Source organism: Hoplias malabaricus, chromosome Y (genome assembly GCF_029633855.1).
Source record: "Hoplias malabaricus isolate fHopMal1 chromosome Y, fHopMal1.hap1, whole genome shotgun sequence".
Taxonomy (NCBI): domain Eukaryota; kingdom Metazoa; phylum Chordata; class Actinopteri; order Characiformes; family Erythrinidae; genus Hoplias; species Hoplias malabaricus.
The window spans coordinates 26,145,000-26,170,139 of NC_089820.1; the positions used below are offsets into that span (position 1 = coordinate 26,145,000).

Consider the following 25,140-nt stretch of genomic DNA (forward strand, 5'->3'; position numbering starts at 1 on the left):
GAGTGGCTGAGTTAAATGTGAGTGGGTGAGATAAATGTGAGTGTGTGAGTTTAATGTGAAGGGGTGAAATAAATGTGAATGGGTGACTTAAATGTGAAGGGGTGAGATAAATGTGAAGGGGTGAAATAAATGTGAATGGGTGAAATAAATGTGAGTGGGTGAGATAAATGGGAATGGGGTGAGATAAATGAGGGTTGGTGAGATAAATGTGAAGGGGTGAGATAAATGTGAGTGAGTGAGTTAAATGTGAAGGGGTGAGTTAAATGTGAGTGGGTGAGATAAATGTGAAGGGGTGAGTTAAATGTAAAGGGGTGAGATAAATGTTAAGGGTTGAGATAAATGTGAGTGGGTGAGAAATGTGAATGGGGTGACATAAATGTGAGTGTGTGAGATAAATGTGGATGGGGTGAGATCAATGTGAATGTGTGAGATTTATGTGAAGGGGTGAGAAAAATGTGAGTGGGTGAGTTAAATGTGAAGGGGTGAGTTAAATGTGAAGGGGTGAGAAAAATGTGAAGGTGTGAGTTAAATGTGAAGGGGTGAGATAAATGTAAAGGGGTGAGATAAATGTGAAGGGGTGAGATAAATGTGAGTGTGTGAGATAAATGTGAATGGGGTGAGATAAACGTGAAGGTGTGAGATAAATGTGAAGGGGTGAAATAAATGAGAGTGGGTGAGTTAAATGTGAGTGGGTGAGATAAATGTGAGTTGGTGAGATAAATGTGAAGGGGTGAGATAAATGAGAGTGGGTGAGTTAAATGTGAGTTGGTGAGATAAATGTGAGTTGGTGAGATAAATGTGAAGGGGTGAGATAAATGTGAAGGGGTGAAATAAATGTGAGTTGGAGAGATAAATGTGAAGGGGTGAAATAAATGTGAGTGGGTGAGTTAAATGTGAGTTTGTGAGATAAATGTGAGTTGGTGAGATAAATGTGAAGGGGTGAAATAAATGTGAGTTGGTGAGATAAATGTGAAGGGGTGAAATAAATGAGAGAGGGTGAGTTAAATGTGAGTTGGTGAGATAAATGTGTAGGGGTGAGATAAATGTGAAGGGGTGAGATAAATGTGAGTGGGTGAGATAAATGTGAGTGGCTGAGTTAAATGTGAGTTGGTGAGTTAAATGTGAGTGGGTGAGATAAATGTGAGTTGGTGAGATAAATGTGAGTTGGTGAGATAAATGTGAAGGGGTGAGATAAATGTGAGTGGGTGAGATAAATGAGAGTGGGTGAGTTAAATGTGAGTTGGTGAGATAAATGTGAGTTGGTGAGATAAATGTGAAGGGGTGAGATAAATGTGAGTGGCTGAGTTAAATGTGAGTTGGTGAGTTAAATGTGAGTGGGTGAGATAAATGTGAGTTGGTGAGATAAATGTGAGTGGGTGAGATAAATGAGAGTGGGTGAGTTAAATGTGAGTTGGTGAGATAAATGTGAGTTGGTGAGATAAATGTGAGTGGATGAGTTAAATGTGAGTTGGTGAGATAAATGTGAGTGGCTGAGTTAAATGTGAGTGGGTGAGATAAATGTGAGTTTGTGAGTTTAATGTGAAGGGGTGAAATAAATGTGAATGGGTGACTTAAATGTGAAGGGGTGAGATAAATGTGAAGGGGTGAAATAAATGTGAATGGGTGAAATAAATGTGAGTGGGTGAGATAAATGGGAATGGGGTGAGATAAATGAGGGTTGGTGAGATAAATGTGAAGGGGTGAGATAAATGTGAGTGAGTGAGTTAAATGTGAAGGGGTGAGTTAAATGTGAGTGGGTGAGATAAATGTGAAGGGGTGAGTTAAATGTAAAGGGGTGAGATAAATGTTAAGGGTTGAGATAAATGTGAGTGGGTGAGAAATGTGAATGGGGTGAGATAAATGTGAGTGTGTGAGATAAATGTGGATGGGGTGAGATCAATGTGAATGTGTGAGATTTATGTGAAGGGGTGAGAAAAATGTGAGTGGGTGAGTTAAATGTGAAGGGGTGAGTTAAATGTGAAGGGGTGAGAAAAATGTGAAGGTGTGAGTTAAATGTGAATGGGTGAGATAAATGTAAAGGGGTGAGATAAATGTAAAGGGGTGAGATAAATGTGAAGGGGTGAGATAAATGTGAGTGTGTGAGATAAATGTGAATGGGGTGAGATAAACGTGAAGGTGTGAGATAAATGTGAAGGGGTGAAATAAATGTGAATGGGTGAGTTAAATGTGAAGGGGTGAAATAAATGTGAGTGTGTGAGATAAATGTGAAGGGGTAAGATAAATGTGAGTGAGTGAGTTAAATGTGAAGGGGTGAGTTAAATGTGAAGGGGTGAGATAAATGAGGGTTGGTGAGATAAACGTGAGTGGGTCAGTTAAATGTGAGTTGGTGAGATAAATGTGAATGGGTGACTTAAATGTGAAGGGGTGAGTTAAATGTGAAGGGGTGAGAAAAATGTGAAGGGGTGAGTTAAATGTGAAGGGGTGAGATAAATGTGAAAGGGTGAGATAAATGTAAAGAGGTGAGTTAAATGTGAAGGGGTGAGATAAATGTGAGTGGGTGAGTTAAATGTGAAGGGGTGAGTTAAATGTGAGTTGGTGAGATAAATGTGAAGGGGTGAGATAAATGTGAGTTGGTGAGATAAATGTGAAGGGGTGAGATAAATGTGAGTTTGTGAGTTTAATGTGAGTGGGTGAGTTAAATGTGAAGGTGTGAGTTAAATGTGAAGGGGTGAGATAAATGTGAGTTGGTGAGATAAATGTGAAGGGGTGAAATAAATGTGAGTTGGTGAGATAAATGTGAGTGGCTGAGTTAAATGTGAGTTGGTGAGATAAATGTGAAGGGGTGAGTTAAATGTGAATGGGTGAGTTAAATGTGAAAGGGTGAGATAAATGTGAGTGGGTGAGATAAATGTCAAGGGGTGAGATAAATGTGAGTGGGTGAGATAAATGTGAAGGGGTGAGATAAATGAGGGTTGGTGAGATAAATGTGAGTGGGTGAGATAAATGTGAAGGGGTGAGATAAATGTGAAGGGGTGAGTTAAATGTGAGTTGGAGAGATAAATGTGAAGGGGTGAGATAAATGTGAGTGTGTGAGTTTAATGTGAATGTGTGGGTTAAATGTGAATGGGTGAGTTAAATTTGAAGGGGTGAGATAAATGTGAGTGGGTGAGTTAAATGTGAGTGGCTCAGTTAAATGTGAGTTGGTGAGATAAATGTGAAGGGGTGAAATAAATGTGAGTTGGAGAGATAAATGTGAAGGGGTGAGATAAATGAGGGTTGGTGAGATAAATGTGAGTGGGTGAGATAAATGTAAAGGGGTGAGTTAAATGTGAGTGGGTGAGATAAATGTGAAGGGGTGAGTTAAATGTGAGTGGGTGAGATAAATGTGAGTGGGTGAGTTTAATGTGAAGGGTTGAGTTAAATATTAAGGGGTGAGTTAAATTTGAGTGGGTGAGATAAATGTGAGTGTGTGAGTTTAATGTGAATGGGTGGGTTAAATGTGAATGGGTGAGTTAAATTTGAAGGGGTGAGATAAATGTGAGTGGGTGAGTTAAATGTGAGTGGCTCAGTTAAATGTGAGTTGGTGAGATAAATGTGAAGGGGTGAAATAAATGTGAGTTGGAGAGATAAATGTGTAGGGGTGAAATAAATGTGAGTGGGTGAGTTAAATGTGAGTTGGTGAGATAAATGTGAGTTGGTGAGATAAATGTGAAGGGGTGAGATAAATGTGAGTGGGTGAGATAAATGTGAGTGGGTGAGATAAATGTGAGTGTGTGAGTTTAATGTGAAGGGGTGAAATAAATGTGAATGGGTGACTTAAATGTGAAGGGGTGAGATAAATGTGAAGGGGTGAAATAAATGTGAATGGGTGAAATAAATGTGAGTGGGTGAGATAAATGGGAATGGGGTGAGATAAATGAGGGTTGGTGAGATAAATGTGAAGGGGTGAGATAAATGTGAGTGAGTGAGTTAAATGTGAAGGGGTGAGTTAAATGTGAGTGGGTGAGATAAATGTGAAGGGGTGAGTTAAATGTAAAGGGGTGAGATAAATGTTAAGGGTTGAGATAAATGTGAGTGGGTGAGAAATGTGAATGGGGTGACATAAATGTGAGTGTGTGAGATAAATGTGGATGGGGTGAGATCAATGTGAATGTGTGAGATTTATGTGAAGGGGTGAGAAAAATGTGAGTGGGTGAGTTAAATGTGAAGGGGTGAGTTAAATGTGAAGGGGTGAGAAAAATGTGAAGGTGTGAGTTAAATGTGAAGGGGTGAGATAAATGTAAAGGGGTGAGATAAATGTGAAGGGGTGAGATAAATGTGAGTGTGTGAGATAAATGTGAATGGGGTGAGATAAACGTGAAGGTGTGAGATAAATGTGAAGGGGTGAAATAAATGAGAGTGGGTGAGTTAAATGTGAGTGGGTGAGATAAATGTGAGTTGGTGAGATAAATGTGAAGGGGTGAGATAAATGAGAGTGGGTGAGTTAAATGTGAGTTGGTGAGATAAATGTGAGTTGGTGAGATAAATGTGAAGGGGTGAGATAAATGTGAAGGGGTGAAATAAATGTGAGTTGGAGAGATAAATGTGAAGGGGTGAAATAAATGTGAGTGGGTGAGTTAAATGTGAGTTTGTGAGATAAATGTGAGTTGGTGAGATAAATGTGAAGGGGTGAAATAAATGTGAGTTGGTGAGATAAATGTGAAGGGGTGAAATAAATGAGAGAGGGTGAGTTAAATGTGAGTTGGTGAGATAAATGTGTAGGGGTGAGATAAATGTGAAGGGGTGAGATAAATGTGAGTGGGTGAGATAAATGTGAGTGGCTGAGTTAAATGTGAGTTGGTGAGTTAAATGTGAGTGGGTGAGATAAATGTGAGTTGGTGAGATAAATGTGAGTTGGTGAGATAAATGTGAAGGGGTGAGATAAATGTGAGTGGGTGAGATAAATGAGAGTGGGTGAGTTAAATGTGAGTTGGTGAGATAAATGTGAGTTGGTGAGATAAATGTGAAGGGGTGAGATAAATGTGAGTGGCTGAGTTAAATGTGAGTTGGTGAGTTAAATGTGAGTGGGTGAGATAAATGTGAGTTGGTGAGATAAATGTGAGTGGGTGAGATAAATGAGAGTGGGTGAGTTAAATGTGAGTTGGTGAGATAAATGTGAGTTGGTGAGATAAATGTGAGTGGATGAGTTAAATGTGAGTTGGTGAGATAAATGTGAGTGGCTGAGTTAAATGTGAGTGGGTGAGATAAATGTGAGTGTGTGAGTTTAATGTGAAGGGGTGAAATAAATGTGAATGGGTGACTTAAATGTGAAGGGGTGAGATAAATGTGAAGGGGTGAAATAAATGTGAATGGGTGAAATAAATGTGAGTGGGTGAGATAAATGGGAATGGGGTGAGATAAATGAGGGTTGGTGAGATAAATGTGAAGGGGTGAGATAAATGTGAGTGAGTGAGTTAAATGTGAAGGGGTGAGTTAAATGTGAGTGGGTGAGATAAATGTGAAGGGGTGAGTTAAATGTAAAGGGGTGAGATAAATGTTAAGGGTTGAGATAAATGTGAGTGGGTGAGAAATGTGAATGGGGTGAGATAAATGTGAGTGTGTGAGATAAATGTGGATGGGGTGAGATCAATGTGAATGTGTGAGATTTATGTGAAGGGGTGAGAAAAATGTGAGTGGGTGAGTTAAATGTGAAGGGGTGAGTTAAATGTGAAGGGGTGAGAAAAATGTGAAGGTGTGAGTTAAATGTGAATGGGTGAGATAAATGTAAAGGGGTGAGATAAATGTAAAGGGGTGAGATAAATGTGAAGGGGTGAGATAAATGTGAGTGTGTGAGATAAATGTGAATGGGGTGAGATAAACGTGAAGGTGTGAGATAAATGTGAAGGGGTGAAATAAATGTGAATGGGTGAGTTAAATGTGAAGGGGTGAAATAAATGTGAGTGTGTGAGATAAATGTGAAGGGGTAAGATAAATGTGAGTGAGTGAGTTAAATGTGAAGGGGTGAGTTAAATGTGAAGGGGTGAGATAAATGAGGGTTGGTGAGATAAACGTGAGTGGGTCAGTTAAATGTGAGTTGGTGAGATAAATGTGAATGGGTGACTTAAATGTGAAGGGGTGAGTTAAAAGTGAAGGGGTGAGAAAAATGTGAAGGGGTGAGTTAAATGTGAAGGGGTGAGATAAATGTGAAAGGGTGAGATAAATGTAAAGAGGTGAGTTAAATGTGAAGGGGTGAGATAAATGTGAGTGGGTGAGTTAAATGTGAAGGGGTGAGTTAAATGTGAGTTGGTGAGATAAATGTGAAGGGGTGAGATAAATGTGAGTTGGTGAGATAAATGTGAAGGGGTGAGATAAATGTGAGTTTGTGAGTTTAATGTGAGTGGGTGAGTTAAATGTGAAGGTGTGAGTTAAATGTGAAGGGGTGAGATAAATGTGAGTTGGTGAGATAAATGTGAAGGGGTGAAATAAATGTGAGTTGGTGAGATAAATGTGAGTGGCTGAGTTAAATGTGAGTTGGTGAGATAAATGTGAAGGGGTGAGTTAAATGTGAATGGGTGAGTTAAATGTGAAAGGGTGAGATAAATGTGAGTGGGTGAGATAAATGTCAAGGGGTGAGATAAATGTGAGTGGGTGAGATAAATGTGAAGGGGTGAGATAAATGAGGGTTGGTGAGATAAATGTGAGTGGGTGAGATAAATGTGAAGGGGTGAGATAAATGTGAAGGGGTGAGTTAAATGTGAGTTGGAGAGATAAATGTGAAGGGGTGAGATAAATGTGAGTGTGTGAGTTTAATGTGAATGTGTGGGTTAAATGTGAATGGGTGAGTTAAATTTGAAGGGGTGAGATAAATGTGAGTGGGTGAGTTAAATGTGAGTGGCTCAGTTAAATGTGAGTTGGTGAGATAAATGTGAAGGGGTGAAATAAATGTGAGTTGGAGAGATAAATGTGAAGGGGTGAGATAAATGAGGGTTGGTGAGATAAATGTGAGTGGGTGAGATAAATGTAAAGGGGTGAGTTAAATGTGAGTGGGTGAGATAAATGTGAAGGGGTGAGTTAAATGTGAGTGGGTGAGATAAATGTGAGTGGGTGAGTTTAATGTGAAGGGTTGAGTTAAATATTAAGGGGTGAGTTAAATTTGAGTGGGTGAGATAAATGTGAGTGTGTGAGTTTAATGTGAATGGGTGGGTTAAATGTGAATGGGTGAGTTAAATTTGAAGGGGTGAGATAAATGTGAGTGGGTGAGTTAAATGTGAGTGGCTCAGTTAAATGTGAGTTGGTGAGATAAATGTGAAGGGGTGAAATAAATGTGAGTTGGAGAGATAAATGTGTAGGGGTGAAATAAATGTGAGTGGGTGAGTTAAATGTGAGTTGGTGAGATAAATGTGAGTTGGTGAGATAAATGTGAAGGGGTGAGATAAATGTGAGTGGGTGAGATAAATGTGAGTGGGTGAGATAAATGTGAGTGTGTGAGTTTAATGTGATTGGGTGGGTTAAATGTGAATGGGTGAGTTAAATGTGAAGGGGTGAGATAAATGTGAGTGGGTGAGTTAAATGTGAGTTTGTGAGATAAATGTGAGTTGGTGAGATAAATGTGAGTTGGTGAGATAAATGTGAAGGGGTGAGATAAATGTGAGTGGGTGAGATAAATGTGAAGGGGTGAGTTAAATATTAAGGGGTGAGTTAAATGTGAGTGGGTGAGATAAATGTGAGTGTGTGAGTTTAATGTGAATGGGTGGGTTAAATGTGAATGGGTGAGATAAATGTGAGTGGGTGAGTTAAATGTGAGTTGGTGAGATAAATGTGAAGGGGTGAAATAAATGTGAGTCTGTGAGATAAATATGAAGGGGTGAAATAAATGTGAGTGGGTGAGTTAAATGTGAGTTGGTGAGATAAATGTGAAGGGGTGAGATAAATGTGAGTTGGTGAGATAAATGTGAAGGGGTGAAATAAATGTGAGTGGGTGAGATAAATGTGAGTGTGTGAGTTTAATGTGAAGGGGTGAGTTAAATGTGAGTGGTTGAGATAAATGTGAGTTGGTGAGATAAATGTGAAGGGGTGAAATAAATGTGAGTTGGTGAGATAAATGTGAAGGGGTGAAATAAATGAGAGTGGGTGAGATAAATGTGAGTTGGTGAGATAAATGTGAAGGGGTGAGATAAATGTGAGTGGCTGAGTTAAATGTGAGTTGGTGAGTTAAATGTGAGTGGGTGAGATAAATGTGAGTTGGTGAGATAAATGTGAGTTGGTGAGATAAATGTGAATGGGTGGGTTAAATGTGAATGGGTGAGTTAAATGTGAAGGGGTGAGATAAATGTGAGTGGGTGAGTTAAATGTGAGTTGGTGAGATAAATGTGAAGGGGTGAGATAAATGTGAAGGGTTGAGTTAAATATTAAGGGGTGAGTTAAATGTGAGTGGGTGAGATAAATGTGAGTGTGTGAGTTTAATGTGAATGGGTGGGTTAAATGTGAATGGGTGAGATAAATGTGAGTGGGTGAGTTAAATGTGAGTTGGTGAGATAAATGTGAAGGGGTGAAATAAATGTGAGTCTGTGAGATAAATATGAAGGGGTGAAATAAATGTGAGTGGGCGAGTTAAATGTGAGTTGGTGAGATAAATGTGAAGGGGTGAGATAAATGTGAAGGGGTGAAATAAATGTGAGTGGGTGAGATAAATGTGAGTGTGTGAGTTTAATGTGAAGGGGTGAGTTAAATGTGAGTGGTTGAGATAAATGTGAGTTGGTGAGATAAATGTGAAGGGGTGAAATAAATGTGAGTTTGTGAGATAAATGTGAAGGGGTGAAATAAATGAGAGTGGGTGAGTTAAATGTGAGTTGGTGAGATAAATGTGAGTGGCTGAGTTAAATGTGAGTTGGTGAGTTAAATGTGAGTGGGTGAGATAAATGTGAGTGGGTGAGATAAATGTGAAGGGGTGAGATAAATGTGAGTGGGTGAGATAAATGAAAGTGGGTGAGTTAAATGTGAGTGGGTGAGATAAATGTGAAGGGGTGAGATAAATGTGAGTGGGTGAGTTAAATGTGAGTTGGTGAGATAAATGTGAGTTGGTGAGTTAAATGTGAGTGGGTGAGATAAATGTGAGTGGGTGAGATAAATGTGAGTATGTGAGTTTAATGTGAAGGGGTGAAATAAATGTGAATGGGTGACTTAAATGTGAAGGGGTGAGATAAATGTGAAGGGGTGAAATAAATGTGAATGGGTGAGTTAAATGTGAAGGGGTGAAATAAATGTGAGTGGGTGAGATAAATGGGAATGGGGTGAGATAAATGAGGGTTGATGAGATAAATGTGAAGCGGTGAGATAAATGTGAGTGAATGAGTTAAATGTGAAGGGGTGAGTTAAATGTGAGTGGGTGAGATAAATGTGAAGGGGTGAGTTAAATGTAAAGGGGTGAGATAAATGTGAAGGGTTGAGATAAATGTGAGTGGGTGAGAAATGTGAATGGGGTGAGATAAATGTGAGTGTGTGAGATAAATGTGGATGGGGTGAGATCAATGTGAATGTGTGAGATATATGTGAAGGGGTGAGAAAAATGTGAGTGGGTGAGTTAAATGTGAAGGGGTGAGTTAAATGTGAAGGGGTGAGAAAAATGTAAAGGGGTGAGATAAATGTGAGTGTGTGAGATAAATGTGGATGGGGTGAGATAAATGTGAATGTGTGAGATAAATGTGAGTGTGTGAGACAAATGTGAATGGGTGATATATATGTGAAGGGGTGAAATAAATGTGAGTGTGTGAGATAAATGGGAATGGGGTGAGATAAATGAGGGTTGGTGAGATAAATGAGGGTTGGTGAGATAAATGTGAAGGGGTGAGATAAATGTGAGTGAGTGAGTTAAATGTGAAGGGGTGAGTTAAATGTGAGTTGGTGAGATAAATGTGAAGGGGTGAAATAAATGTGAATGGGTGACTTAAAATTGAAGGGGTGAGATAAATGTGAGTGGGTGAGTTAAATGTGAAGGGGTGAGTTAAATGTGAAGGGGTGAGTTAAATGTGAAGGGGTGAGATAAATGTGAGTGGGTGAGATAAATGTGAAGGGGTGAGTCAAATGTGAAGGGGTGAGTCAAATGTAAAGGGGTGAGATAAATGTGAAGGGTTGAGATAAATGTGAGTGGGTGAGATAAATGTGAAGGGGTGAGATAAATGTGAGTGGGTGAGATAAATGAAAGTGGGTGAGTTAAATGTGAGTGGGTGAGATAAATGTGAAGGGGTGAGATAAATGTGAGTGGGTGAGTTAAATGTGAGTTGGTGAGATAAATGTGAGTTGGTGAGTTAAATGTGAGTGGGTGAGATAAATGTGAGTGGGTGAGATAAATGTGAGTATGTGAGTTTAATGTGAAGGGGTGAAATAAATGTGAATGGGTGACTTAAATGTGAAGGGGTGAGATAAATGTGAAGGGGTGAAATAAATGTGAATGGGTGAGTTAAATGTGAAGGGGTGAAATAAATGTGAGTGGGTGAGATAAATGGGAATGGGGTGAGATAAATGAGGGTTGATGAGATAAATGTGAAGCGGTGAGATAAATGTGAGTGAATGAGTTAAATGTGAAGGGGTGAGTTAAATGTGAGTGGGTGAGATAAATGTGAAGGGGTGAGTTAAATGTAAAGGGGTGAGATAAATGTGAAGGGTTGAGATAAATGTGAGTGGGTGAGAAATGTGAATGGGGTGAGATAAATGTGAGTGTGTGAGATAAATGTGGATGGGGTGAGATCAATGTGAATGTGTGAGATATATGTGAAGGGGTGAGAAAAATGTGAGTGGGTGAGTTAAATGTGAAGGGGTGAGTTAAATGTGAAGGGGTGAGAAAAATGTAAAGGGGTGAGATAAATGTGAGTGTGTGAGATAAATGTGGATGGGGTGAGATAAATGTGAATGTGTGAGATAAATGTGAGTGTGTGAGACAAATGTGAATGGGTGATATATATGTGAAGGGGTGAAATAAATGTGAGTGTGTGAGATAAATGGGAATGGGGTGAGATAAATGAGGGTTGGTGAGATAAATGAGGGTTGGTGAGATAAATGTGAAGGGGTGAGATAAATGTGAGTGAGTGAGTTAAATGTGAAGGGGTGAGTTAAATGTGAGTTGGTGAGATAAATGTGAAGGGGTGAAATAAATGTGAATGGGTGACTTAAAATTGAAGGGGTGAGATAAATGTGAGTGGGTGAGTTAAATGTGAAGGGGTGAGTTAAATGTGAAGGGGTGAGTTAAATGTGAAGGGGTGAGATAAATGTGAGTGGGTGAGATAAATGTGAAGGGGTGAGTCAAATGTGAAGGGGTGAGTCAAATGTAAAGGGGTGAGATAAATGTGAAGGGTTGAGATAAATGTGAGTGGGTGAGAAATGTGAATGGGTGAGATAAATGTGAGTGTGTGAGATAAATGTGGATGGGGTGAGATCAATGTGAATGTGTGAGATATATGTGAAGGGGTGAGAAAAATGTGAGTGGGTGAGTTAAATGTGAAGGGGTGAGTTAAATGTGAAGGGGTGAGAAAAATGTGAAGGTGTGAGTTAAATGTGAAGGGGTGAGATAAATGTAAAGGGGTGAGATAAATGTGAGTGTGTGAGATAAATGTGGATGGGGTGAGATAAATGTGAATGTGTGAGATAAATGTGAGTGTGTGAGACAAATGTGAATGGGTGATATATATGTGAAGGTGTGAGTTAAATGTGAAGGGGTGAAATAAATGTGAATGGGTGAGTTATATGTGAAGGGGTGAAATAAATGTGAGTGTGTGAGATAAATGGGAATGGGGTGAGATAAATGAGGGTTGGTGAGATAAATGAGGGTTGGTGAGATAAATGTGAAGGGGTGAGATAAATGTGAGTGAGTGAGTTAAATGTGAAGGGGTGAGTTAAATGTGAAGGGGTGAGTAAAATGTGAGTTGGTGAGATAAATGTGAAGGGGTGAAATAAATGTGAATGGGTGATTTAAATGTGAAGGGGTGAGATAAATGTGAGTGGGTGAGTTAAATGTGAAGGGGTGAGTTAAATGTGAAGGGGTGAGTTAAATGTGAAGGGGTGAGATAAATGTGAAAAGGTGAGATAAATGTAAAGGGGTGAGTTAAATGTGAAGGGGTGAGATAAATGTGAGTGGGTGAGTTAAATGTGAAGGGGTGAGATAAATGTAAAGGGGTGAGATAAATGTGAGTGTGTGAGATAAATGTGGATGGGGTGAGATAAATGTGAATGTGTGAGATAAATGTGAGTGTGTGAGACAAATGTGAATGGGTGATATATATGTGAAGGTGTGAGTTAAATGTGAGTGGGTGAGATAAATGTGAGTTGGTGAGATAAATGTGAAGGGGTGAAATAAATGTGAGTTGGTGAGATAAATGTGAAGGGGTGAAATAAATGTGAATGGGTGAGTTAAATGTGAAGGGGTGAAATAAATGTGAGTGTGTGAGATAAATGGGAATGGGGTGAGATAAATGAGGGTTGGTGAGATAAATGTGAAGGGGTGAGATAAATGTGAGTGAGTGAGTTAAATGTGAAGGGGTGAGTTAAATGTGAAGGGGTGAATTAAATGTGAGTTGGTGAGATAAATGTGAAGGGGTGAAATAAATGTGAATGGGTGACTTAAATGTGAAGGGGTGAGATAAATGTGAGTGGGTGAGTTAAATGTGAAGGGGTGAGTTAAATGTGAAGGGGTGAGTTAAATGTGAAGGGGTGAGATAAATGTGAAAGGGTGAGATAAATGTAAAGGGGTGAGTTAAATGTGAAGGGGTGAGATAAATGTGAGTGGGTGAGTTAAATGTGAAGGGGTGAGTTAAATGTGAAGGGGTGAGATAAATGTAAAGGGGTGAGATAAATGTGAGTGTGTGAGATAAATGTGAGTGTGTGAGACAAATGTGAATGGGTGATATATATGTGAAGGTGTGAGATAAATGTGAGTGGGTGAGATAAATGTGAGTTGGTGAGATAAATGTGAAGGGGTGAAATAAATGTGAGTTGGTGAGATAAATGTGAAGGGGTGAAATAAATGTGAAGGGGTGAGATAAATGAGGGTTGATGAGATAAATGTGAGTGGGTGAGATAGATGTAATTGGTGAGATAAATGTGAAGGGGTGAGATAAATGTGAGTGGGTGAGATAAATGTGAGGGGGTAAGATAAATGTGAAGGGGTGAGATAAATGTGAGTGTGTGAGTTTAATGTGAGTGGGTGAGTTAAATGTGAAGGGGTGAGATAAATGTGAGTGGGTGAGATAAATGTGAAGGGTGAGTTAAATGTGAGTGGGTGAGATAAATGTGAAGGGGTGAGTTAAATGTGAGTGGGTGAGATAAATGTGAGTGGGTGAGTTTAATGTGAAGGGGTGAGTTAAATATTAAGTGGTGAGTTAAATGTGAGTGGGTGAGATAAATGTGAAGGGGTGAGTTAAATGTGAGTGGGTGAGATAAATGTGAGTGGGTGAGTTTAATGTGAAGGGGTGAGTTAAATATTAAGTGGTGAGTTAAATGTGAGTGGGTGAGATAAATGTGAGTGTGTGAGTTTAATGTGAAGGGGTGAGTTAAATGTGAGTGGGTGAGATAAATGTTAGTTGGTGAGATAAATGTGAAGGGGTGAGATAAATGTGAGTGGGTGAGTTAAATGTGAGTGGGTGAGTTAAATGTGAGTGGGTGAGATAAATGTGAGCTGGTGAAATAAATGTGAGTGGGTGAGTTAAATGTGAGTTGGTGAGATAAATGTGAGTGGGTGAGTTAAATGTGAGTTGGTGAGATAAATGTGAGTGGGTGAGATAAATGTGAGTTGGTGAGATAAATGTGAAGGGGTGAAATAAATGTGAATGAGTGAGTTAAATGTGAAGGGGTGACATAAATGTGAGTGGGTGGGATAAATGTGAGTGGGTGAGTTAAATGTGAGTGGGTGAGTTAAATGTGAGTGGGTGACATAAATGTGAGTTGGTGAAATAAATGTGAGTGGGTGAGATAAATGTGAAGGGGTGAAATAAATGTGAGTGGGTGAGATAAATGTGAGTTGGTGAGATAAATGTGAGTGGGTGAGATAAATGTGAAGGGGTGAAATAAATGTGAGTGGGTGAGTTAAACGTGAGTTGGTGAGATAAATGTGAAGGGGTGAAATAAATGTGAATGGGTGAGTTAAATGTGAAGGGGTGAGATAAATGTGAGTGGGTGAGATAAATGTGAATGGGGTGAGATAAATATTAGTGGGTGATATAAATGTGAGTGTGTGAGATAAATGAGGGTTGGTGAGATAAATGTGAGTGGGTGAGATAAATGTGAGTGTGTGAAATAAATGTGAAGTGGTGAGTTAAGTCTGAGTGAGTGAGTTAATTGTGAAAAGGTGAGAGTGCAGGACCTGCATCGGAGTGTGGAGCTGGAGTTGAAGCGGACGTGGAGAATTCGGAAGTCTGATCCCCCGAGAACAGATCCGGAATGGGGAGAGATTTCCAAACAGAACTGATCCAGATCTGAACAGCAGCTCCCCAGCCTCCGACAGGAAGAGAGACAGGAACATCCTGACAACGTCTGTCCACAGCGTCCCTCACATGACTGACCTACCAGACCAAACACACCAGTCACTCACACACTCACTCTGTCACTCACACGAATGAACTACCAGACCAACATCACCAGTCACACACACTCTCTCACATTACTGACCTACCAGACCAACATCACCGGTCACTCACACACTCACTCTGTCACTCACATTACTGACCTACCAGACCAAACACAGTGGTTACTCACACACTCACACTGTCACTCACATTACTGACCTACCAGACCAACATCACCCTTCACTCACACACTCACATTAGTGACCTACCAGACCAACATCACCGGTCACTCACACACTCACATTACTGACCTATGAGGCCAACATCACCGGTCACTCACACACTCACATTACTGACCTATGAGGCCAACATCACCGGTCACTCACACACTCACATTACTGACCTACCAGACCAAACACACCGGTCACTCACACACTCACTCTGTCACTCACATTACTGACCTACCAGACCAAACACAGTGGTCACTCACACACTCACTCTGTCACTCACATTACTGACCTACCAGACCAAACACAGTGGTCACTCACACACTCACTCTGTCACTCACATTACTGACCTACCAGACCAAACACAGTGGTCACTCACACACTCACACTGTCACTCACATTACTGACCTACCAGACCAACATCACCCTTCACTCACACACTCACATTACTGACCTACCAGACCAACATCACCGGTCACTCACACACTCACATTACTGACCTATGAGGCCAACATCACCGGTCACTTACACACTCACATTACTGACCTACCAGACCAAACACACCGGTCACTCACACACTCACTCTGTCACTCACATTACTGACCTACCAGACCAACAACACTGGTCACTCACACAGTCACACATACAATCACACTGTCACTCACAGAGTCACACTGTCCCTCACACAGTCACACTGTCACTCACACGACTGACCTACCAGACCTACCACTGTCACTCACACAGTCACATTGTCACTCATACAATCACACTGTCCCTCGCACAATCACAGTCACACTGTCCCTCACACAATCACACTGTTACTCACATGGTCACACTGTCACTTGAGTGTCACTCACATGACTTAACTATCAGATCAACAACACCAGTCACTCACACAATCACATTGTCACTCATACAATCACACAGTCACTCATACAATCACACAGTCACTCACACGGTCACTCACACAATCACACTGTCACTCACACACTCACACTGTCACTTGAGTGTCACTCACATGACTTAACTACCAGATCAACAACACCAGTCACCCACACAGTCACTCACACGGTCACTCACACAATCACACTGTCACTCACACGATCACTCACACAATCACACTGTCACTCATACAATCACACAGTCACTCACACACTCACTCTGTCACTCACACAATCACACTTTCACTCATACAATCACACTGTCCCTCACACAGTCACACTGTCCCTCACACAGTCACACTGTCACTTGAGTGTCACTCACATGACTTAACTACCAGATCAACAACACCAGTCACTCACACAGTCACACTGTCACTCAGAGTCACACTGTCACTCATACACTCACTCTGTCACTCACACACTCACATGACTTAACTACCAGATCAACAACACCAGTCACTCACACACTCATCCGGTCACTCACAGGCACCCACAAGCACCATGTCACTCTCACACTCACTCACATGACTGACCTACCAGACCAACAGTGAGAGAGAATGTGTGTATATAAACAAAGCACATAAAGTAAGTAAATGTGTGTTTGGTAGAGTATTTCTTTCTTGTAACAGTGCTCCTTGGCAGTAAATCTTACACCTTTGGAGCCTGTTAATTTCCATTTTAAATGGTGCCACCTTTGTAAGGAACATGCATTTGTGGGAGGAGCAGTAGAGCTGAGTGTGTGGGTTGTGCCATGAAAAATTTGCCAAATCCTCTCTGCCAAAGACAAGCAGCTTCTTCTGTGTGGAGAGAGATTAGTCTCAAAGTACTTTATAAATGTGTAAATGTTAATCCACAAATTAAACACAAGTCACAAATATGTTTCACTGTTTACAAATGAACACATCCCACTCCGTTACTGCCAAGAAACATTGTTACAACAAAGAAATAATCTACAAACACTATATATACAGAGAGAGAGAGAGAGAGAGAGAGAGAGAGAGAGAGAGAGAGAGAGAGAGTGTGTAAAGCGTGTGTTTGTGTGTGTTGTAAAACACTTTAAACTGATGATAGTGAGAGTGGACAATACCACCTTAAACCCGCCCCCTGGCGCTGAGCGGTGAGAATGAAGCGTGCGGATATTAAACTGAACACAGTGGAAAGTTCGTGAGTTAATATTTAATGTAATTAAGGGTTAAAGTTTAAAGTCGCTGATGACTGACACGGGGAGGGTTTAAGGTGAAAGCTGCAGGATTTTTAAAAAAAGAAAAAGCACAAGAGGAAAACGCTGAAGAGAGTTAAATTGACTTTTTTTTTGTTCTTGTTCCATTCCGTTTTAAATTGTGCTGCACCGTTTAAGGTGGAATGGGACAATTCCAAAAATATCAGACTCACTTCTTTTTGTAACTTACCATTAGTTTGTGTAAGAATCTGCGTCCAGATGAAAATGAAGATGATCCTCATTTTTTATTTATTCATAAATTAGTTTTTATGTAAAAACATTGAAAATAAAGTCCTGATTTTTACTGAAGCAGAGTTAAAAAGAGTCATGAAAGTAAAGTTAACTCTAAAAAGTGTAAAATAAAGAGATTAAATTTTACCAACGCTCAGGGTCGAGTTCTGAACTCTTTATGACTGTAAACTCATCTCAGCCCTGGCTTTACTACAGCTGTCTGCACTTCACAATAAAAGTCTCATTCTTCTCAGGCTTAACTTATAGTTAACTTACAGAAATATTTACACCTGCCTCCTGTTCACTGTCCCCTCACTGTCCCCTCTCTCAGCTCCACTGTCCCCACACTGCCCCCTCTCTCAGCTCCACTGTCCCCTCACTGTCCCCTCTCTCAGCTCCACTGTCCCCTCACTGTCCCCTCTCTCAGCTCCACTGTCCCCTCACTGTCCCCTCTCTCAGCTCCACTGTCCCCTCACTGACCCCTCTCTCAGCTCCACTGTCCCCTCACTGTCCCCTCTCTCAGCTCCACTGTCCCCTCACTGTCCCCTCTCTCAGCTCCACTGTCCCCTCACTGCCCCCTCTCTCAGCTCCACTGTCCACTCACTGCCCCCTCTCTCAGCTCCACTGTCCCCACACTGCCCCCTCTCTCAGCTCCACTGTCCCCTCACTGACCCCTCTCTCAGCTCCACTGTCCCCTCACTGCCCCCTCTCTCAGCTCCACTGTCCCCTCACTGCCCCCTCTCTCAGCTCCACTGTCCCCTCACTGCCCCCTCTCTCAGCTCCACTGTCCCCTCACTGACCCCTCTCTCAGCTCCACTGTCCCCTCACTGACCCCTCTCTCAGCTCCACTGTCCCCTCACTGTCCCCTCTCTCAGCTCCACTGTCCCCTCACTGTCCCCTCTCTCAGCTCCACTGTCCCCTCACTGACCCCTCTCTCAGCTCCACTGTCCCCTCACTGTCCCCTCTCTCAGCTCCACTGTCCCCTCACTGTCCCCTCTCTCAGCTCCACTGTCCCCACACTGTCCCCTCTCTCAGCTCCACTGTCCCCTCACTGACCCCTCTCTCAGCCCCACTGTCCCCTCCCTGTCTCCTCTCTCAGCTCCACTGTCCCCTCACTGACCCCTCTCTCAGCTCCACTGTCCCCTCACTGACCCCTCTCTCAGCTCCACTGTCCCCTCACTGTCCCCTCTCTCAGCTCCACTGTCCCCTCACTGTCCCCTCTCTCAGCTCCACTGTCCCCTCACTGACCCCTCTCTCAGCTCCACTGTCCCCTCACTGTCCCCTCTCTCAGCTCCACTGTCCCCTCACTGTCCCCTCTCTCAGCTCCACTGTCCCCTCACTGTCCCCTCTCTCAGCTCCACTGTCCCCTCACTGTCCCCTCTCTCAGCCCCACTGTCCCCTCACTGACCCCTCTCTCAGCTCCACTGTCCCCTCACTGACCCCTCTCTCAGCTCCACTGTCCCCTCACTGTCCCCTCTCTCAGCTCCACTGTCCCCTCACTGTCCCCTCTCTCAGCTCCACTGTCCCCTCACTGTCCCCTCTCTCAGCTCCACTGTCCCCACACTGTCCCCTCTCTCAGCTCCACTGTCCCCTCACTGTCCCCTCTCTCAGCTCCACTGTCCCCTCACTGACCCCTCTCTCAGCTCCACTGTCCCCTCACTGTCCCCTCTCTCAGCTCCACTGTCCCCACACTGTCCCCTCTCTCAGCTCCACTGTCCCCTCACTGACCCCTCTCTCAGCCCCACTGTCCCCTCACTGTCCCCTCTCTCAGCTCCACTGTCCCCTCACTGACCCCTCTCTCAGCTCCACTGTCCCCTCACTGTCCCCTCTCTCAGCTCCACTGTCCCCACACTGTCCCCTCTCTCAGCTCCACTGTCCCCTCACTGACCCCTCTCTCAGCTCCACTGTCCCCACACTGTCCCCTCTCTCAGCTCCACTGTCCCCTCACTGACCCCTCTCTCAGCTCCACTGTCCCCTCACTGTCCCCTGTCTCAACTCCATTGTCCCCTCACTGCCCCCTCTCTCAGCTCCACTGTCCCCTCTCTCAAATTGCGCTGTAGTTTGAATGTTAGATCCTCTTTTGTAAGTCGCTTTTGTAAAGCATCTGCCAAATGCATAAATGTAAATGTAAATAAATGCACTGTCCCCTCTCTCAGCTCCACTGTCCCCCCACTGTCCAGACAGTAGCTCATCTGTCGCTGCACAGCGTGTGTCGCTCGTCCTCTAGTCCTTCATCAGTGACACAAGACGCTGTCGGCTGGGTGTTTTTGGTCGGTGGATTGTTTTTGAGTGACAACTTAGTGCCCTGAACGTTGTTCACGACTCTGAGTGCAGGAAGCGTGTGTATTCGGCTTTGGGATTCCGCTTTTGCAGAATATAACGCATTACACACACACTCTTGTATGTGATGTCTCTCTTTTCTCTGAGACCTCCTGTAACAAAATGCACATAAGGCATTTGTTAAAAACAGATTAACTGTGATGTTAGTACAGGATAGGTTTCTGAACAGAAAATCAAGCACTCATAAGTAATATTTTACAAATAAATGCTCATTTATTCTGTTTCACGCTGAGCTGCAACGAATGACGTGGGCACTGAGTTGTCACTCAAAAACTCATTAGCCAATGGGAAGGTACCAATAAGAAGTCCCGCCCACGCGAGAGCTTTGTGCCAAAACTGCTCGCAAAACTCAGGGATCAGGCGCACAAAACTCAGAGAGCACGCGCAGAACTCAGAGCATGCGCACAAAACTCGTGCAGCTGGCGCACAAAACTCAGAGAGCACGCACTATCTCAAGATGATTTTTTTTTTGTGCGATTCTTTCTGGCACAAATCTGATTCCATAGTCATTCAACCAATCAGAGAACAACAAGCAAAGGTACCAATCAGCGAAGGGTTATACCACCAAGCAGGGAGGGGAGGGGTGGGGTGGCAAACAGGAGGAAAGTGAAGAGGGAGAGCCGAAGGGAGAAAAATGACTGAAAGGAAAAAAAGCAGTATTTTCAAAAACTGGGCAGATAAGGACAGAGAGAAGAAACCGGATCAACCCCTCCAAGCTGAGACACTTGGTTTTCCTGAATGCCAATCTGCCTTTCAAAAAATAGTTGAAGAAAATGTTAAATCAGTTAAATGTTTGTTGACAGTTGTGGTTTTTTTAATCACTAAAGTTGAATGCTGCTGTTTTGCACTTTGCAGGGTATTTGTTTATTTTATTACCCAGAAATGGATGATTATTTTAATTTAATAAGCTATTTTGTAATACCTACCTTTTGGGTTCCACTGGCTATACTTCAGAGTTTACAAGTGATTTTTATTAAGGTGTTTAAATAAAAATCCAGTTATTTATACAATTGAATGTGTGAGTGCAATCAGTGAGTTATTACAAGACAGCATTAAAAACAAATGGCCATTGCAATACTATTTATTATTTTTAATATTGAAAAATAATGTTTTGTCCATACAGTCATGTAAAATGTAGGTAATATTGTTCTGTACCAGTGGAAAAATGTGGTAAAACAAAGAGCCATTTAGGAGCTGAAAGAGCCGGCTCTTTATGAAGAGCCGAGCCAAAAGAGCCGGCTCCCCAAAAAGAGCCGAAATTCCCATCACTAATATGTGAGAGTGCGTGAACGTGTGAGCATGTGTGAGAGAATGGGAGCGTGTGTGAGAAAGTGTGAGCGTTTGTTAGTGCGTGTGTGTGAGCGTGAGCGTGTGTTAGTGCGTGAACGTGTGAGCATGTGAGAGAAAGTGTGAGCGTGTATTAGTGTGTGTGTGAGAGTGTGAGCATATGTGAGAGTGCGTGAACGCGTGAGCATGTGAGAAAGGGTGAGTGTGTGTTAGTGCGTGTGTGAGTGTGAGCATGTTAGTGCGTGTGTGTGAGCATGTGTGAGTGTGCGTGAACGTGTGAGCATGTGTGAGCGTGTTAGTGTGTGTGTGAGTGTGAGCATGTCTGAGAGAGTGTGTGAGTGTGAGCATGCGTGAGTGCGTGTGAAATTACGTGAACGTGTGTGTGTGTGAGAGAGAGAGAGTGAAGATTACACACAACACAAACACTGCGTCTCATTCCTGATCACTTCCAAAACAGACTTTTATTAACTGCATGAACAGGAACGTCAGGATCAGGAGCGGTATTCCGGCCTGTAGTGAATCCGAGGGAGAATGTGAGGAATTTAAAGCTCAGAAACACAGACCGGTTTTGCACAGGTTTCTATTTGTTTTCCAGTAAATTCTAGAGTTTTCATCCATTGCACAAAACTATTGCACAGACTCGGCTCCAGCGACTCACAACAACCACAAACAAAAACAAACTAATCTCGCACTAAACATTAAGAAAATAATAATACAGTAATAATAATAATAATCAGAGGTGGAGACAAAATCAATGGCTTCATCAGAATTAAACACAAACTGGCTTCAGTTATTAGACGATGACATCATCAACCCATCAGTTCTACATCAAACAATAACAGAGAGCTTCAGACACGTTCTCCTGAGCTTTCCTCTCAAACAGCAGAGAAGGCTCTAGATACTGAACTCAAAGCAGGTTCTAGACACTGATACACAGCAGAGTAAATAAAAGGAGCAACAGGTTAAAGATGTGATGAGTAACTTTAGGAACAGCTGCTTTAAACTGACTCATTTATTCCTAGCGCAGGACTTTTAAACCAACTACAGTTACACAACATTCAGCTCCGCCCCCTGCACTTAACTTAACTGCTGACCTCAAACAGAATAATAATCATAATAATCATTAAGGTACATTGTGATTGGGTGGTTGCCAAGTTGTTGCTAGGTGGGTGCTATGGTATTCCAGTTGCTTGCGACGGCATTTTTCATTGGTTAGTGAAGTATGGTTATGCAGTTGTTAGGGTGTGTTATAGTATTCTAGGTGGTTGCTAGGATAATTATATATGGCTTCTGGGCTATTGCTAGGGTGTGTTATAATATTCAATGTGGTTGCTAAGGATGCTGTTGGAGTGTGTTATAATATTCCAGTGGGTTGCTAGAGTAATATATGGTTGCTAGGGTGTTGTGAGGTGTGTGATATTATTCCAGGTGGTTGCTGGGGTAATTATATGTGGTTGCTAGGTTGTTTCTAGGCGTGTGATATAGTATTCCAGGTGTTTTCTAGGGTAATTATATATGGATGCTAGGTTGTTGCCCGGTGTGTGATATAGTATTCCAGGTGGTTGCTAGGGTTATTATATGTGGTTGCTAATTTGTTCCTAGGCGTGTGATATAGTATTCCAGGTGGTTTCTAAGCTAATTATATGTGGTTTCTAGGGTGTTTCTAGGTATGTGATATAGTGTTCCAGGTGGTTTCTAGGCTAATTATATATGGATGCTAGGTTGTTGCCCGGTGTGTGATATAGTATTCCAGGTGGTTGCTTGGGTAATTATATGTGGTTGTTAGGGTGTTGCTAGGCGTGTGATATAGTATTCCAGGTGGGTGCTAGATTGTTACTAGGCAGCTGCTATATTAATCCAAGTCATTTCTAAGGTGTTGCTATGCGGTTGCTATAGTATCACACAACAGCAGCATAAAATGAATTAATTTTCTTTACTCAGTGTTAAAAAAAGAAGTATAAATAGTTTACAAACTTTTAAAAAAAATTTCTTTTAAATGAGTGCAAAAATGATAAAGCCTCTCTACCCACTGTAAATAATCCCCACGGCGCCAGTTGGTGTCCACATCTTGAAACACATCCATATGTAAATGATCCATCATTAAAATTTCTACATATAAATTATATTAAAGAAAAAAGATTTAAAGTGGAATGTCTGAAGAATCAGAGCAGCACTGAACAGGAAGTCCTTATATGGTCATGGCTCCGCCTACTCAACTGTTTCCTGGAGGATTCACAATAAATCCCAAAGCCTTAACCTAAAATTCAGTTTAAATCGATTTAAATAATTTTTCTAAACAAAACCCTTCATTCAAACCCTGCGTTTACTGCCACAAACAACGACAGTAAACAAACAAACAAACAAACTACAGTAAAAATCTTTAGGAATAACACACTCAGCTCAGAAACTAGAGAGAATACAAACACTACCCTCATCCCTCCCTCCCTCCTCCACTAGTCACACCATCGGTTCATTCCTCCATCCTTACGAAGACTAAACAACTCTGTCAAAACAAAGGAGAAAGATGTTAAAGATGAAGGTCAGATCGTCTGAAACCCGGCTCCAATCTAACGCTGAGAGAACCACATTATTCTAATTAGCTCCAATTTTACAATTTTTATTTATTAACTTTATTTAAACAGGTCACTGATCCCAGGTGGTCACTAGGCTGTTGCTAGGGGGTTTCTAGTGGGGGGGACTAACCCAGGTCAATTTTAGGCTGTTGCTAGAAGTGGGGGGACTATCCCAGGTGGTTGCTAGGGTGTTGAAAAATTCTGCTTTTGTTTTTTGTTGTTGATTTGTTGTTTATGATATTGTTTATAATCTGGGTTTTGTTTAATTCCAGGGCATTTTCATTTGGAACCGAAGGAAAACTTGAACTATTGCTACAGAATAATTAAAAAGATATTTTTCCAAAAGCATGGGAACTGTTTGACCTCTGAGGCGAGAGGAGTCAGGACTGAACCGAGGTCAGTCACCTGTCTGATTCAGAGCCTCAGCGTCCCGACCACACGGACTGAACCGAGGAGGATATTCCTCTCTGAGAAATGTAAAGATGTTTACGTCGTCTAAGTCAAACATGGCGATCTGAGAGAAGTCCCAGTCACAGAGACAGAGCCGAGAGCTGGGATTAACCCTCAGCTCCAGAGGTCACAATCTAATCTAAACTCCAGGTTACAAAGACAAACACACTGTGTTTAGGACACAGCCGAGAACTGCCTTTAGAGATTTATACATGTAGCAGGTAACAGACAGGTAACAGGGGGTTCACCGTAGCACCGTAACGTGTTGAAGACTGGTCTAGCGCCTGTTTAAACAGCTCTAAACAACAGACAACAGAATAAAGGAATTAAACAGAGGGTGAGGCAGTGGGAAACCAGAGGAACAGGGAACGTTAGAGGAAAATCCGGACTGGAATCAGTGAGAAGAAAGAGACGGAGCGGAACAGAGAGAGAGGAGTCCATTAATGTGCATATTCTAGAACTGGTCAGTTGCATCTTGATCATTTGGTCAGTTCGGTCCGTATTCCGGGTCCTAGATTAGTGTTCAATGGTCTTGATCGATCCGTGTTTTGGTCCAGACCGAGACCAGCCGGTCCGTGATTCCGGTTCAGAGTTTAACTCTGAGACCAATGCTGTTCCGTCTCGAATCTTTGGGCGAGTTTCCCCCGAGGACGGGGTAAAGTTCAACTTAAAAGCTCAGGTTTAGGTTTAAGTCTGAGTTAAATCCTGCTATCCAAGCCGGATCTGTCCCGAATAAACCGTGAGTAGCAGCATGATCCCGAACCCTGTCAGCAGCCCCGCGTTCTGAATCAGGAACGTCAAAAACAGTCCACTCCCTCCGGCCTCCTCCTCCTCCCGACTCACTTCATTCATCTCCGGGAACTGGACACAGACACAACACAGTTACAGCACAGTGACAACACAGGTATGAAATGATAATTAAAGGTCTAATGCTACTACTGTACCTTAATAACACAAGTATAACACTGTACATAACAGTGAGGGTTCTGTACAGTTAAAAGCAATTATACACTGATTGTACAGTAATGAGTAATGATTCTAACATTCTGAACAGTAACAACACTGTAATACTAGCTATCCTCCGATATTAGAATGTTAGCTGCTATTACACTGATAACATGGTGCACTGATGCCTGTAAATACACAACTACGTTTTTCAGTTTCTTCAGAGAACAGTTTCTGGGATTAAAGTTCTCCATCATATGATGAATTTCCTTTCTGTTTTTGGCTTTAAGGGTGAAAACTAATTTAAAATTTCAGTGACGCTCATTACACGCACACACAGATGAACACACACACACACAGATGAACACACACACACACACTTCCCTCGCACTTCAAAACAGACCTGGTGCTGCACTAATCGGTGCCCTGCTAGAAACC

General features: G+C 42.1%; 2 protein-coding genes across 2 annotated transcripts in view; both read right to left on the reverse strand.

Annotated features, from left to right (window-relative positions):
* The window catches only part of LOC136677838 (sushi domain-containing protein 2-like), a 117,401-nt gene extending 100,200 nt beyond the window's left edge, over nucleotides 1-17,201 (reverse strand). The window contains exons 1-2 of the mRNA XM_066655504.1: nucleotides 17,067-17,201; nucleotides 14,288-14,486 (exon numbers count right to left, since the gene is read on the reverse strand). Of these exons, the coding sequence (XP_066511601.1) occupies nucleotides 14,288-14,486; nucleotides 17,067-17,118 (251 nt within the window). The 5' untranslated portion in view covers nucleotides 17,119-17,201. The remainder of the gene's footprint in view (nucleotides 1-14,287; nucleotides 14,487-17,066) is intronic.
* Nucleotides 17,202-20,566: 3,365 nt separating this feature from the next.
* LOC136677839 (metal cation symporter ZIP14-like) overlaps nucleotides 20,567-25,140 on the reverse strand; it is a 39,263-nt gene continuing 34,689 nt past the window's right edge. The window contains exon 9 of the mRNA XM_066655505.1: nucleotides 20,567-24,618. Within this exon, the coding sequence (XP_066511602.1) occupies nucleotides 24,466-24,618 (153 nt within the window). The 3' untranslated portion in view covers nucleotides 20,567-24,465. The remainder of the gene's footprint in view (nucleotides 24,619-25,140) is intronic.